The 13,308-nt window shown below is 37.2% G+C and overlaps 1 protein-coding gene across 3 annotated transcripts; it reads left to right on the plus strand.

Moving 5' to 3' along the window:
• The first annotated feature begins 675 nt into the window (after positions 1 to 675).
• Positions 676 to 5,550, plus strand: LOC110717406. 3 transcript variants are annotated; one of them, XM_021896091.1, is made up of 11 exons: positions 676 to 951; positions 1,083 to 1,182; positions 1,604 to 1,678; positions 1,774 to 1,890; positions 2,171 to 2,845; positions 2,931 to 3,238; positions 3,332 to 3,431; positions 3,507 to 3,566; positions 4,174 to 4,257; positions 4,381 to 4,497; positions 5,005 to 5,550. In XM_021896091.1, exons 2-11 carry the CDS (start codon positions 1,123 to 1,125, stop codon positions 5,305 to 5,307), a joined length of 1,899 nt encoding a protein of 632 aa, XP_021751783.1. In that variant the 5' UTR covers positions 676 to 951; positions 1,083 to 1,122; the 3' UTR covers positions 5,308 to 5,550. The 3 variants fall into 3 exon arrangements, with proteins under 3 accessions (XP_021751783.1, XP_021751782.1, XP_021751784.1); XM_021896090.1 differs by having other exon boundaries at positions 676 to 1,182; XM_021896092.1 differs by having other exon boundaries at positions 676 to 1,182; positions 1,610 to 1,678.
• Positions 5,551 to 13,308: the final 7,758 nt, after the last annotated feature.

Raw genomic sequence — 13,308 nt, forward strand, 5'->3', positions numbered from 1 at the left:
GAAACAAGGTTGGCGTCACAGTCACACACACAAACATACACTAAAAATATGGAACTAATCTTACATTGTCTACCACTCAGTCACTCACTCACTCGTTCATTCACTCAATTTCTTTGGTAATTAAATTGTAAGGAGTACTAATATCAGCAGCTTTTAGCTTTTAGCATGAGCTCTCCAAATTCCAAAGACAAAGACAATGTCTTGCCTCTCTCACCTCTCTACCCCACCTTTCTTGGCCAGATCACCCCCTCTCTTTTTCATTCACTTTCATTTTTATTTTTTACACCACATTTTTTTTTTTTAATATTCCTATCGATTTATCGTTACATTACTTGTTCCGTTTCATAAACACTGTACCATACGGATTGTGATTTGTATAAATTATGGAGGAGTACAACTCTTATGCTATTCTAAACTCTCCTTAAAACCTCTATTGCGATTTTCATAAAGCCATACTTGTAATATACTCCGTATTTATATTATTCATGTCAGATTTTATTAGACTCATCTCGATTTATATTTTTAATATAAAATTTATATACTTAATGTATTAAGGAGTACATTGTAAGAATAAAGAATTATACTCCGTAACAAACAAAATTAATATTAAAAAGCGTAAAACTTTTAATGGTGCAATATTTGTGAGTTGGACTATAAAATTCGGAGTATAAATAAACATAAACATAAAATATAAAATAGAAATAGTACTTGAATATAATACTCCAAAACCTATTGAACACCGTTTAAGTTCAATCACTTTAATTCGTCGTCTTCCTACACCCCCTCTCCCTTCTTATTCTTCTGCAATTTCAGTTTTTTTTTTTATATTTTATGTTTTATATTACGAACTACGAAGTATAAAGTATTCATTTTGATCTTCTTCCAAAGGAATATAAAAAACCAGGATCAGAAAAATTCAACAAAAAAATCAACCCACATTTTTGTTTCAGGGTATCTTTTCAACTCTATTCAAACTCTTTCCCGCTCTGTAATACATTACTCTTATTTCGTTTCATAAATTTAAAATATCCACTATTCTTATTTTTCTGCAATTTATTTTGACAAAAAAATTAAAAAAATAGCTTAAATGGTGAAGTGCATGCTGCCCATCAAGTGAACAAGATGAACACTAAAGCTCGCACGTCTCAACAGATTCGAAAACACCCTTTGAATCGTCAAAATGTATGAATCTTCTACTTCTCTATATATTTTTTTAATAATTGTTTTTGTTAATAATTTTTATGACTTGATTTTTCTGTTATTCCCCAGCTGTCATTTAAAAATTTCTTGGTGGGTCTGTTAATTTGATATACAATGTTACCATCTGAATTTTAGTTGGCAAATGGGTATTTTGTAAATCTGGGTTTTCAAAAGATTAAATCTTTCTTTCTGGGTTTCTGCAATTTTATCTGGAAAAAGATCGAAATTCCTTATCTTTTGAGCTACAGAAAGTAAGCTAGCAAAACATATAACTGTCTTTTTCTATTTTTATATCATTCTTATCTTTAATTTTTTTCAATTGAAAAAATAAAAGATTTTTGCTGGGTTTTGCAGTTGGTATCATTTATAATTTATTTTTTTTTTCCAAATTTGGCAAAATAAGGCGCAGATGCAGGGAACTAGATCAACAAGTGGAAACCAAAAGAGCAAAGAAAAGAAATTGGCATTATTGCAAGATGTAATTAACATTTCCCATTTTTTTTTTTAAATAATATTTTTTATAATTTTTTTTTGATATTTTGTTCAATTTATGAATTGGGGATTGGAATTCAGGTTGACAGATTGAAGAAGAAGCTCAGAGATGAAGAAAACATACATAGGGCCCTACAAAGAGCCTTTAATAGGCCTTTAGGTGCTCTTCCTCGTTTGCCACCTTATCTCCCTCCAAATGTAAGTAACACTGTTTTTAATGAAGTATTGGATCTATGTATTAATATATAGATTAATGTTTTCATTTCATTTGATGATTGTTGGATGAAATTGAGCTTAAGTTGTTTAATGATTACTCCCTCCGTCCCTAAATTAGAAGCCTATTTCTCTTTATTATGTGAGTAATAAATATTAGGAATAGGCTTCTAATCAAGGGACAAAGGGAGTATAATTTTGAGTGTTTGTGTGGATTTAAGTAAATGGAGTAATTTGAATTCCTGAAGGGTTGTTTTGATTTCAGACACAGGAGCTTCTTGCAGAGATTGCTGTCCTGGAAGAGGAGGTGGTTCGGCTCGAGGAGCAGGTTGTGACTTTCAGGCATAATTTATATGAGGAAGCTGTATTCATTTGTTCAAAGAGGAAATTGGAGAGTCCTGTGGATTACTACGAGCGTATATTGAGTAGATGTTCGTCTAAAGATGAACACTCTGATTCAGAGATCTCTCCAATATCAGTTGCCAGAACGGCGTCAACTTCATCTGACATTGTGTCTGATCGTTCTTCGCTGTCACTAGCTAGAACCACTTCAACATCATCTGATATTGTTTCAGATCAAACAGCGCAGAATTCTAGTGATTTGGTTAATAGGAAAGGTGTAGTGGATGAACCTAATTCGACTGCAGATTCTTTGGAAAATTGCAAACAGGAAGAAAATAAAACACTTTGCAATTCCAATAGGAATACAAACATTAAAACTCGTCATATTAGGCGAAATTCTGGTGATTTGATGAATGGGAAACAAGGTTTGAGTAATCATGATTTTTCTTTGGAGTTAATGAAGAAGGAGAAAGGAGAAGGTGATCAGAAGTGTTCTATTAACTTCAGAAACATAGAATTCTCAGAAAGGAAGCTTTCCAGAGTCAAAACACCGGCTAAGAAGTCTTCTTTCAAGCGTCAACCATCTCAGAAACAGCAGGTATATTTGTCTGCGGTGCTAATTAGAAGTTGGAACATGAAACATGTTCTATACTGCCATGATTCTGACATTGTTTGTCTTTCAGCCAGTAAACAAAGAATTAGGAGGAGACAGCGAACCAAACAAGATCTCAGAAGATATATTGAAGTGTTTGTGTAGCATTTATATGAGGATGGGCACAAACATTGATAAAGGAACGCAATTGGACACATCGCCTTTATCATTTGTTTCTCGACCAACGAAGAAAGATTTGGAGTTTCAGGATCCTTATGGAGCTTCTGCAGAAATCAAGGCTAGAGATATTGGTGCTTACAAAAATTTCTGCTTAATTGATGCTATCTCATTTGATCTTAAACGGAAAAGAAATGCTCTATTCTTGCTTCATAAACTCAAGTTAGTTGCTGCATTTTCCTATATTTTCACTATCTACACTTGGATTGATTACCTATTGGCATTTTCGCTTAGCTTAATTATGCGTGTTACCAGGCTCCTCCTTGGAAAGCTTGCCAGAGTCAGCTTGGACGGCCTTAGCCACCAGCATAAGCTTGCATTCTGGATTAACACTTACAATGCCTGCTTGATGAATGTAAGGTCTCAATGCTGAGTACTATCCTGAAACTCTTAACTTATGTGCTTTGTGCTAAGGTTATGTCACTTTTAGGCTTTTCTGGAGCATGGAATACCCGAGAGTCCAGAAAAGGTTGTCTTGCTGATGCGTGAGGTAAAATTTTTTGAGGCTGAGCTAGTTTGCATTGTTATCTTGTATCAGAATGTTCCTTTTATATAACTGTCTTCAAAAAGAATTCCAGGGCTATGTGAAGTTCCTTTATAAGTACTGTTGGCTAAAAAATTCCATGGGTTTTATTTAAGATCCTCGAACATTTTCACAGTACTGAATGCAAGAGGTAGATTTTCATGATATATACACACCTTAAAACTAATTCAGATATCTCTACAGACGATCATTGTTAGGCCACAAGTATTTATCGACGCATATTAGTATACATAAAACCATATCTAAGATTCCTATTATACGAATAAAAAAATAGATAATGTAATGAGTAGCATAGTCTATCAGGTGCCTCTGGTGTCAGGTTCTCACTGCCATTTAAAGAACATGCAGCTGTGCTCATCATCTCTTTTATATAGATACTGCTGTACCTGTATGAGTCACTTACGTACATTTTGTATGATATTCTTTTCTTTATGTTTAATCAAATATGCGAGTTGTCTGATAATAGCTTTAATGTATCTTAGGAAATGTTTAATATGTTCTTTCACTGCAACTGTGTATAAGTAAATTTAAACTGTGTTTGAAATTTTGATAGGCAACTATAACGGTGGGAGGCCAGAGAATGAATGCGATCACAATCGAGCATTTTATTTTAAGATTACCATACTATTTAAAACAGGTAACCGACACTATCTTTGTTATCATCTCCCAAACAGAGATCAACTCGGTGCTTACTGTTTAGTAAATCAGCATCCAAGGATGTCATGTATACTGACCTTGCTACATCTTTCCTTCACAACAGGGTGCCAGAAAATCTGCCAAGGGTGATGACCTAAAGGCAAGCGAGATGTTTGGTTTGGAGTGCGTAGAACCATTGGTGACGTTTGCCTTATCCTGTGGAAGTTGGTCATCTCCTGTTGTAAGTTTTCGCACCACCTTAGCATTTGGTTTAATAACTTAAAAAATCTGAAATAATTACTTGGAAATGCCCATGTAAAATTGATTATGGCAATAGTTCATTCACATTTGCATGAAGTTTTAATTTTCAGCTGAGAAACTTGATTGCTTGGTCCCAAACTTGAGAGATATAAAGAAAATATACTCCCTTCGTCCCAAATTTCCACTATTAGTACGTACACTAGAAAGTTGCACAGAGATAAGGGGTAAGCAGAGAAGAGAGTAATTTGTGGGTGAGTGTAGGGCCGAAATATAGAGAAAAAGTACAGAGAAAAACTTGCTGATAGCAGAATGTACAGAGTAATACAAGACATCTGAAAACGGATTAGATATGCAACTTAAATGAGGACAATGGAAACTGAGTGTGTTGCTAATGAGGTCTCTAAACAGAACCTCATAGCACCAATCCCTCCCTCTTATGTTGGAAATTCTCCCTTTGCTCATTGTGATTATGTCTTGTTAAACATAGGTGAGGGTGTACACAGCATCTCAAATTGAAAGCGAGTTGGAAGTAGCAAAGAGAGAGTATCTCCAGGCGGCAGTTGGAGTGTCAAAGAATGACAAGCTCTTAATACCGAAGCTGTTGGATTGGTATCAACTTGACTTTGCGAAGAATTTGGACTCATTGGTTGATTGGGTTTGTCTCCAGTTACCTGACGAGCTTAGGAAAGAAGCATTTAGCTGTCTTGAGAGAAAAGGAAAAATTAATCTTTCAGATTTAGTAGAAGTGGTACCATATGATTTCAGTTTCAGGTACATTATACATCCATAACTTTTATGTGCAATTTTAGATTTCATTTTCAGCCCCTGGAGCAATTAGCAGGCCTGTAATTTACAAGCACAAAATTACACAGAAGTATATAGATTTTTTTTTTTGTTTATTATATCAAATTCTTTTTTTAGTTGGTTTTTGTGAGGCTGCGAAGTAGGTACCTCTATATTTCCACAAACGGAGCCTCTGTATTGATTTGATTATTTCATTTGATATATGTAATTAGTTTCTTTTCAATTGCCATTTTACATCATTTACTGTCAAAGTTACGATTTATTATAAAATCAGATGTTTTCCTACCCAATGGTTAATTAGTACTGCCAACAGAGCATTGCCTATAACTGAAATGATGCATACTGATTATTTTGCCAATTGATTGTCACTAAGAACTTTTAACTATGCAAAACACGAACAATATTCCCGTGGAGAGATCAACGAGACCATGTTCAAAGGCTACTGAGGATCTGTAGGGAATTAGGGATAGAAAAAGACCACAGTAATGAAGGCATTTTAACTCTGTAATCAGAAACAAGAGTAGTCAGTCTGTACGAGGTATTCTGTTACAAAATCACATAAACAGCTACGTACTCACATGAGATAGGATACATATCTCCTTTGGCTGACTGGCTGCAGCACCAAATCTGTGCATCCAGCATCCTGCACACAGTTGTATCTTCAATACCACCAGTCCACCACATTCCACTTCATTTTGGACCGGGATTGCCTTTTTTTGTTCCAACAATCCTACCAGCCCAACAGGCTAACACACTACTCGCCTACAGTCTTGCCTAATAAATTAAGAATGCCATCAGAGAAATTGTGGACATTGCGGCGATCTAACAATGATTTATCACATGAAATTCACAATAAACAATCATTCTGCTTGTTTAGTTCCTAAACTATCTTATGATTCTTATCCATTTCATCCATGTGCATAGAAAACATACGGAGTACTAAATATTATCCTACTGTAACAGACCACTCTTCCATTTGTGATTCCTTATCTACTTAGAAAACACAAAGTATCGCTATTTATGGAAAGGTATGCACGTTAACACATGCTTACATAATGCACTGAACTAGGAATCACAAATGGTCTGACCCGAACATACCCTACCCGAAATTGACCCAACCCAAACTCGACCCAATACCTGACTCAAGTCATACCCAAAACCCAACCCGAATATTAGATGACCCTAATGACCCGACCCTAATGACCCGTTTGCCAGGTCTACTAAATGGACAGCAGGACTTCAAAATATTTTTCATTTCTCTTTCTTTGAGACTTGGGCTCAAGCCCATGTCTGAGGCCCAAAGAGCGACATGCAATAGATAAAGTATTGAATAAAACACTACTGAGCGCTATATATTTGTGTTTGTTTAAGGACAAACACACAGTTCATTGCAAATCTTCAGTTGTCCCGAAGTTAAACTGTTTCCTACCCAATAGTACTCGTAACTCTCACCCCTTCACTTTTGCACTATAAATTGTTTACGTTCTTAACTAGTTTTCCTGCTTCACTATTCGTGGGCGACTTCAAATGACAACTCATGCTAGCCAATCGCAAAACCTTTCAGATTAGGGCTTTGTTGTAATAGTAGCAGCAGACTAGCCGTAATGGAGTTGGAGGAGTTGTTACTTACAGTACAATATGATAAACCATGAAACCAATGAAGGTTGTAGCTTAATCTGTGAGATCATCACAGATCACAGTCTAACTGGCCGGCATAGGTCGTTGGGCTACTCGCATATTACAGTAATACCACTTCAAGTGATGAAACTGTGGTCCAATTAACAATAAAGAACATTGTTGCTGGTGGTCCTTGATCCCAAAGTCACATATATTATCCTTTCCTCCGATGGTTGATCTTCACAATGGCTACATAAATTACGCCACCACCACGGCAGTTGATCACCATCCACCAAGCCGTTATGCGATTACTCCCGTACAGTATAAGTTCTCTGCTATTCCGAAAAGATTAAAGTACATGAGCTGAGATAGAAATCCAAGCTTCTATATTGTTCCATTTTCTTGCCAAATCATTACTCCATTATACGAAACATAAGAAGTTAGAACACGTAACATAGTTTATGTTACACATATTCTCAATTATGAATGTAGTATCAAACTTTTTCAACTTTTATAAATCAGATATATCTTCTAAAAAAAGTGTTGGGTTGAACATAAAAAAAAAAAAAAAAAAAAAAAAAAAAAAGGAACCGAAGAACACTAAAATACATGGAAAAAGGCATTCTTTTGGTTGTAAGATCGTCTGACTTCAGGGCATCTTTTATGCTAAAGGTCTGGGGGAAGAGGTCAAAGATCCTTTTGTATAAGTTGAATGCTATCCAAATTCTCCATCTATCGATTCTTTATTGTTTGCAACATTTGACCCAAACAACTCTCATTAAAAACGGGTCTATGTTGTAAAATATAAAGGACTAATTTTTCATGGTCAAAACCAACAATTTCCCTATGTAAAATACTTCTAACTTTGTATTTAAGACAAAATTTTACACGACAAACAGTTCGAATTACAGGCATTAGAGAAAAACCTTCTAATCCCTTAGAAGATTAAATAGCTAAGATCCGGGATCAGACACATTTTCTCTTACCCAACCCAAATTGTGCACGCAACACCAACATTAATTAAGCTTCACTCAACCCTACTTATTCGAATGATCGATACATAGCTAACATAAGGATCTTATATGCACATACTATTCCCTAATCGCATTGATAAGTCTTTCAACGACCATAGCTAAATCACAACTAGATTGCGTCTAAGCAAATTAATTCTAGGATTTAGTTGATTAACATAAAGGCACATTTAATTGAGATTCTAATATATATGTATGTACGTAATGTATTACGTAAAGGTACAATACGTAAGCCACATGCAAGGATGTTGTTGTAGGGTAATTAAAGATCTGCTTTGTCTTACTATTTCAATTCCCCTGCATTTTTACGAATGAATAGAATAAGGAATCCAATGTATGCATATAATATGAAATTTAACTTCTTCAAAAGTATAAACGGATAATAATAGAATATATTGATAACGACCATACACAGTAAGTAGGACGTTTTAGGAAACTAAGCTTCCCGAAGAAAATAATTACAAATTTGGTTGCGTGGCAAAAGTATTTACAAAAATAAGCTTCTGGGGTAAACCGCTGCCTCGGGCAGCGTTTTACCCTCTATTTTTTTAAAAAAAAATTCTGCTACAAAAACGCTGCCCCAGGCAGCGTTTTTATAGTTTGACTTTTTTTTTTTCCTCGTTTATTTTTTTTTAAAATTAATTAAAAAAAAAGGCAACAGCATAAAACGCTGCCCCAGGCAGCGTTTCTGTCTGGTTGTAAAACCAGAAACTCGAGCTTCGTTTTCAATCACGTTTGCTCTTCATTCCTTCGCCTCCTTCGCAATCCTCTTCCTTCCCTTCCCAAATTTCCTCTTCAATCCTCTTCAACCCAATTTCGTATTACATCCTATTCAAGGTATGGTTAAATATTAGTTGAGTATTTACAAATTGTTCGTTATGCTTGTTGAATTCTTGAATTGTTGGTTAGTGTTGTTGAATTATTGAATTGTTGGATATTGTTGTTGAATTGTTGGTTAGTGTTGTTGAATTCATGAATTGTTGGTTAGTGTTGTTGAATTGTTGGTTAGTGTTGTTGAATTATTGGTTATTGTTGAATTTCTTGAATTGTTGAATTTCTAGGGTTTATGTTGAATTTTGGGGGGTTTTGTTGAATTTAGGGGTTTAGGGTTGAGTTGATGAATTGTGATTGTTAAATATTAATTTGGATAATGTAGAATTGTTGGTGTTGAAATATTGAAGATGTTAAGTATTTGAATTTCTAGAATTATTGCTTGTTAATGGTGACCTAGTGATGCTTAGTTGTTCCAAAGTGGTTAGTTGGATGTGATTTAGAGATGGATTAGTGTGTTTTAGTGTAATGTGTTTTAGTTGTTGTGTAGAATATGGCCGCACAGAATGTAGTTTTGTTGTGCCGGTGGGGAGGTGAATTTTTGTTTGACGGACCTCGTGTCGAGTATAATGGTGGAAATATGGAACCACTGACACTTGAACCGAACATGACCTTCAGTGATTTCATGAACGAGGTTCATAGTAGCGTACCAGGCGTACGACGCTCCCCCTCTTCCTACACCTGACGAGGCATACGGATGCAGGTGGGTTGCCCCTAGACTCACACTTTCCCATGCGGCGAGGAGTCTACCGTACTTCCGAGACGCCTTCAATCGACTTACTGAGGACCAGGTATTTCTTCACTTGTACTCATTATTCTACTGTCTGATGTGTTTAGCGTTCACTGACGTTTTTTTGATGTGTATGTGCAGGTGACATGGGATCCGTACCTTCCTGAGTTAGTGGAGGCCATGCCTGGTCATTTGCTGGAGCATGAGGCAGAGTGGCGTGCTCGGACCCCGGTGATCTGTTTTGAGGTTGTGGAGAGTCACCTCCCTGACCGGGTCTTGCGGCAATATGGGATACGTCAGTCGATCCCTCAGCCATGTGACACCAGCACTCGTTTGCACGGGGTTGACCGACGAGGAAAGGCAGAGACGGATTGGTCGGTGGAGCATCGTGCGTACGTAGAGCTCTGGCATCGCCGACTGGAGTTCGTTGTGGGCGGTGTACCGATGCAGGGCGTCCTCCAGCCTCACGATCCGTACATGGTCTGGTACCAGCGGATTACCCGGCGTTTCATCAACCCCAGCTACACACCTCCCTCCACCCATTACCATCCAGCATATGACGTGATTTATGGATATGTGAGTTTCACTTCCAACCGATTAATTTTCATCTCTTTTTAGGTTTCTATGCATAACTGATCAATGATTATTGCAGGCGGCAGACATGGCATCGATGGTTGACGCGCTGTCCCTTAGCCTGGCTGACGGGCCCACCGGGAACGAGGTCCAGCGGGTTCGGGATATGGGCATGGCCAGCTTGCGTCGATATGGACACGACTACCTCGTCCCCCAACGGGACACGTATGATGGCCACTCGATGCATTCGCAGTTCGAGCTCGGACAGAGTAGTTGTGGAGGTGATTTTACGACGCCGACATTCTCAGAGGACTACACCTTCCACAGCACTGCGCCGTCCGGCTCCCAGGAGGTGCCAGATACCAGCCAGCTGACTCCCCCGCCGCCTCTAGACCCATTCACCACCATTACTCATTACAGGCGGCGGCGTGTCAGACAGAGGGCCGAGCAACCTTACCTAGATCAATTGCCCCGGATAGATGAATCGGGATAGTGTTAGCTTAGTTATTTCATGTAGTAAAATTTTTGTATAGATTAGGTATATAACATTTACATTTCTAATATAATAAATGTTTTTCGGTCAACATTTGTGTGTTATGTTCTTTGTTTCCCAATATGTTTTGATTTATGTATATATTGACTTGTCAACGGTGGTGGTGGAAGGTAGTGGTGTGAGGTGGAAGGTTGTTGGAGGTGGTGGTGGTGGAAGGTTGTTGGAGGTGGTGGTGGACGGTTGTTGGAAGGTGGTTGTGGTGGTGGGAGGTCGGGGTGGAAGGTGGTGGACGGCGGTGGAGGAAGGTGGTGGAAGGCGGTGGAAGGCGGTGGAGGAAGGTGGTGGAAGGCGGTGGAAGGCGGTGGTGGAAGGTGATGGTTGGAGGTGGTGGTGGAAGGTGGTGGTTGGAGGTGGTGGAAGGCGGTGGTGGTGGAAGGCGGTGGTGGTGGAAGGTGGTGGAGGTGATGGTTGGAGGTGGTGGAGGGCGGTGGTGGAAAGGGGTTGGAGGTGGTGGAAGGTGGTGGTGGTGGTGGAAGGCGGTGGTGGTGGAGGGCGGTAGTGGAAAGGGGTTGGAGGTGGTGGAAGGAGGTTGGGGGTGGTGTTGGAAGGATGTTGAGGGTTGGGGCAAGAAACTGGTTTGGTGCTGCCAACCAGGTAAAACGCTGCCTGGGGCAGCGTTTTACCTGTAAACATATACAGATAAAACGCTGCCCCAGGCAGCGTCTTATGTTCAAGCATAAGACGCTGCCTGGGGCAGCGTTTTATGCTGTTGCCTTTTTTTAATTAATTTTAAAAAAAAAATAAACGAGGAAAAAAAAAAGTCAAACTATAAAAACGCTGCCTGGGGCAGCGTTTTTGTAGCATAATTTTTTTTTTAAAAAAATAGAAAGTAAAACGCTGCCCGAGGTAGCGGTTTACCCCAGAAGCTTATTTTTGTAAATACTTTTGCCACGCAACCATTTTTGTAATTACTTTCGTAACGAAGCTTAGTTTCCTAAAACGTCCCAGTAAGTAGTATAGTACTATTCTTGCAAATTGGCTATTCACCATTTCAGGCTTCAGCATCACTCACAAGTCACAACACACTTAATTGATAACAACTCTCAAAGAAAAACGAAGCAAATGTTTCACTTTCACCTTTCACACCGTAACAATTTTCCTTTTAAACGAAGTAATGTATATACCATATTTACTGGAGTGAATAAGAAACAGGGAAAATAAGTAAGGGTGAAAAGACTAACTTTGTGTCAAAAAAAAGAAAAGACTAACTCGTAGTTTTGATAACTACGCAATTGTATTTGCTTCCTGATCCACTGGATAAATGTGACTTCATTAGGGCAAACAAGCTGGATTAATTTTTTATAAATTTCGATTAAAATTTAACTTGAGTCCGAAAATTGTGAAATACTGTAATGCAGAGTAAATTCTCTCTTATACGAAGTACTACATATCAATTAAATAAAACTTGTACATTTATATTTGACATCCCAATAATTAGAAGTTAAATATTAAAATATGTACAAACAAAACATTAAAAATAGAATAAAATTAGAAATGTCGAGATAAATAAAACAGTAGCTGAAATATTATGATGAAAATTTGTAATACAATGAATCTAATTTAAAACAAAAACAATAGAAAAATATATAAAACGCACACCCATATATTGTATTCCTGATCAATTATGGCAAGGGTGATAGAGCAAGTGACTATAGATGAAGGACCAGTATGATCAAGTTGATTAAAAGGAAAAACCGAAAGATATGGCATATAGAAGATTGCTAGTCATTGGCACTTGCGCAAGTTGTGTAGAACAATTTGATAAGACAAAATATAAATAGTAATATGTAAATCGTCTGGTTCTCAAGAAAATGCTATATTTAGGTCATAGATTTTATTTCTATATTCAAAGCCATGAATAATACAATCAGTATGTAAGCAACTAGACAAGTTGCAATTCTTCTTATAATAATAATACCAAATGCTTGCACTATTTACTATCAGTGCTTAATTTACTTTGCTCTTATAAAGAAACAACTTTTATGTCTTTATTCTTTACACAGTAATCTTCTTAACTAAGGAGGTATAAGGGATTGGACACCTGTAAATTTTCGAGGGAATTTCCTCCTATTCATTACGAGTACACCCTTTTTATCGATTGAGCATACTCTTGGGGCTCTTTTTTGATTGGTAAATTAGAAGACCAAATATTTACCCACTTTATTACTTCTTCCATTTGTTAAATATATAGCACAATTTGCACTTTTATACTATTCATACATTTTATTTCTTTGAATTTGATGGTATTAAATCTTATAATCTTTTACCTTTATATTAAGATTAGAAATCTGTATTGGGATGCGCCTCTCATGGTGCAATATAGGGATAAAGGAAAAAGTATTTAATGAGGAAATAAAAATACTAGTAGTGAGTAATTTACCGACTAGAAATATTAACATAAAATACAAATTATATTGATGAATTGAATTCCATTAAATATAACGTCTATTTTCAAGGGGAAATCTATCTAATATAGAGGAAGTATTGTTGTCTTCTAAAAATTGTGTATCAGAGGTTCAAAGCTGAGGAATGAGGAGATGGAGGGATACATCTCCTCCCCAAGTGATGGGGTTCAATTCCACATAACCCCCATTCCTGTGATAGGTTGGGAAGCCCTCCCCGTAGTTTACTGTTTAAAAAAAAAAAAAAAAA

The sequence above is a fragment of the Chenopodium quinoa genome, unplaced genomic scaffold (genome assembly GCF_001683475.1).
Source record: "Chenopodium quinoa cultivar QQ74 unplaced genomic scaffold, ASM168347v1, whole genome shotgun sequence".
In the NCBI taxonomy this organism is placed as follows: domain Eukaryota; kingdom Viridiplantae; phylum Streptophyta; class Magnoliopsida; order Caryophyllales; family Amaranthaceae; genus Chenopodium; species Chenopodium quinoa.

Bases quoted from the DNA above. Each gene is read 5' to 3' on its own strand.
- LOC110717406 (XM_021896090.1), top strand. From the start codon at position 1,123: ATGAACACTAAAGCTCGCACGTCTCAACAGATTCGAAAACACCCTTTG. The intron at 3,567-4,173 runs GTAAAATTTTTT...AAATTTTGATAG, and splicing joins TTGTCTTGCTGATGCGTGAG to GCAACTATAACGGTGGGAGG. The intron at 4,498-5,004 runs GTAAGTTTTCGC...TGTTAAACATAG, and splicing joins GAAGTTGGTCATCTCCTGTT to GTGAGGGTGTACACAGCATC.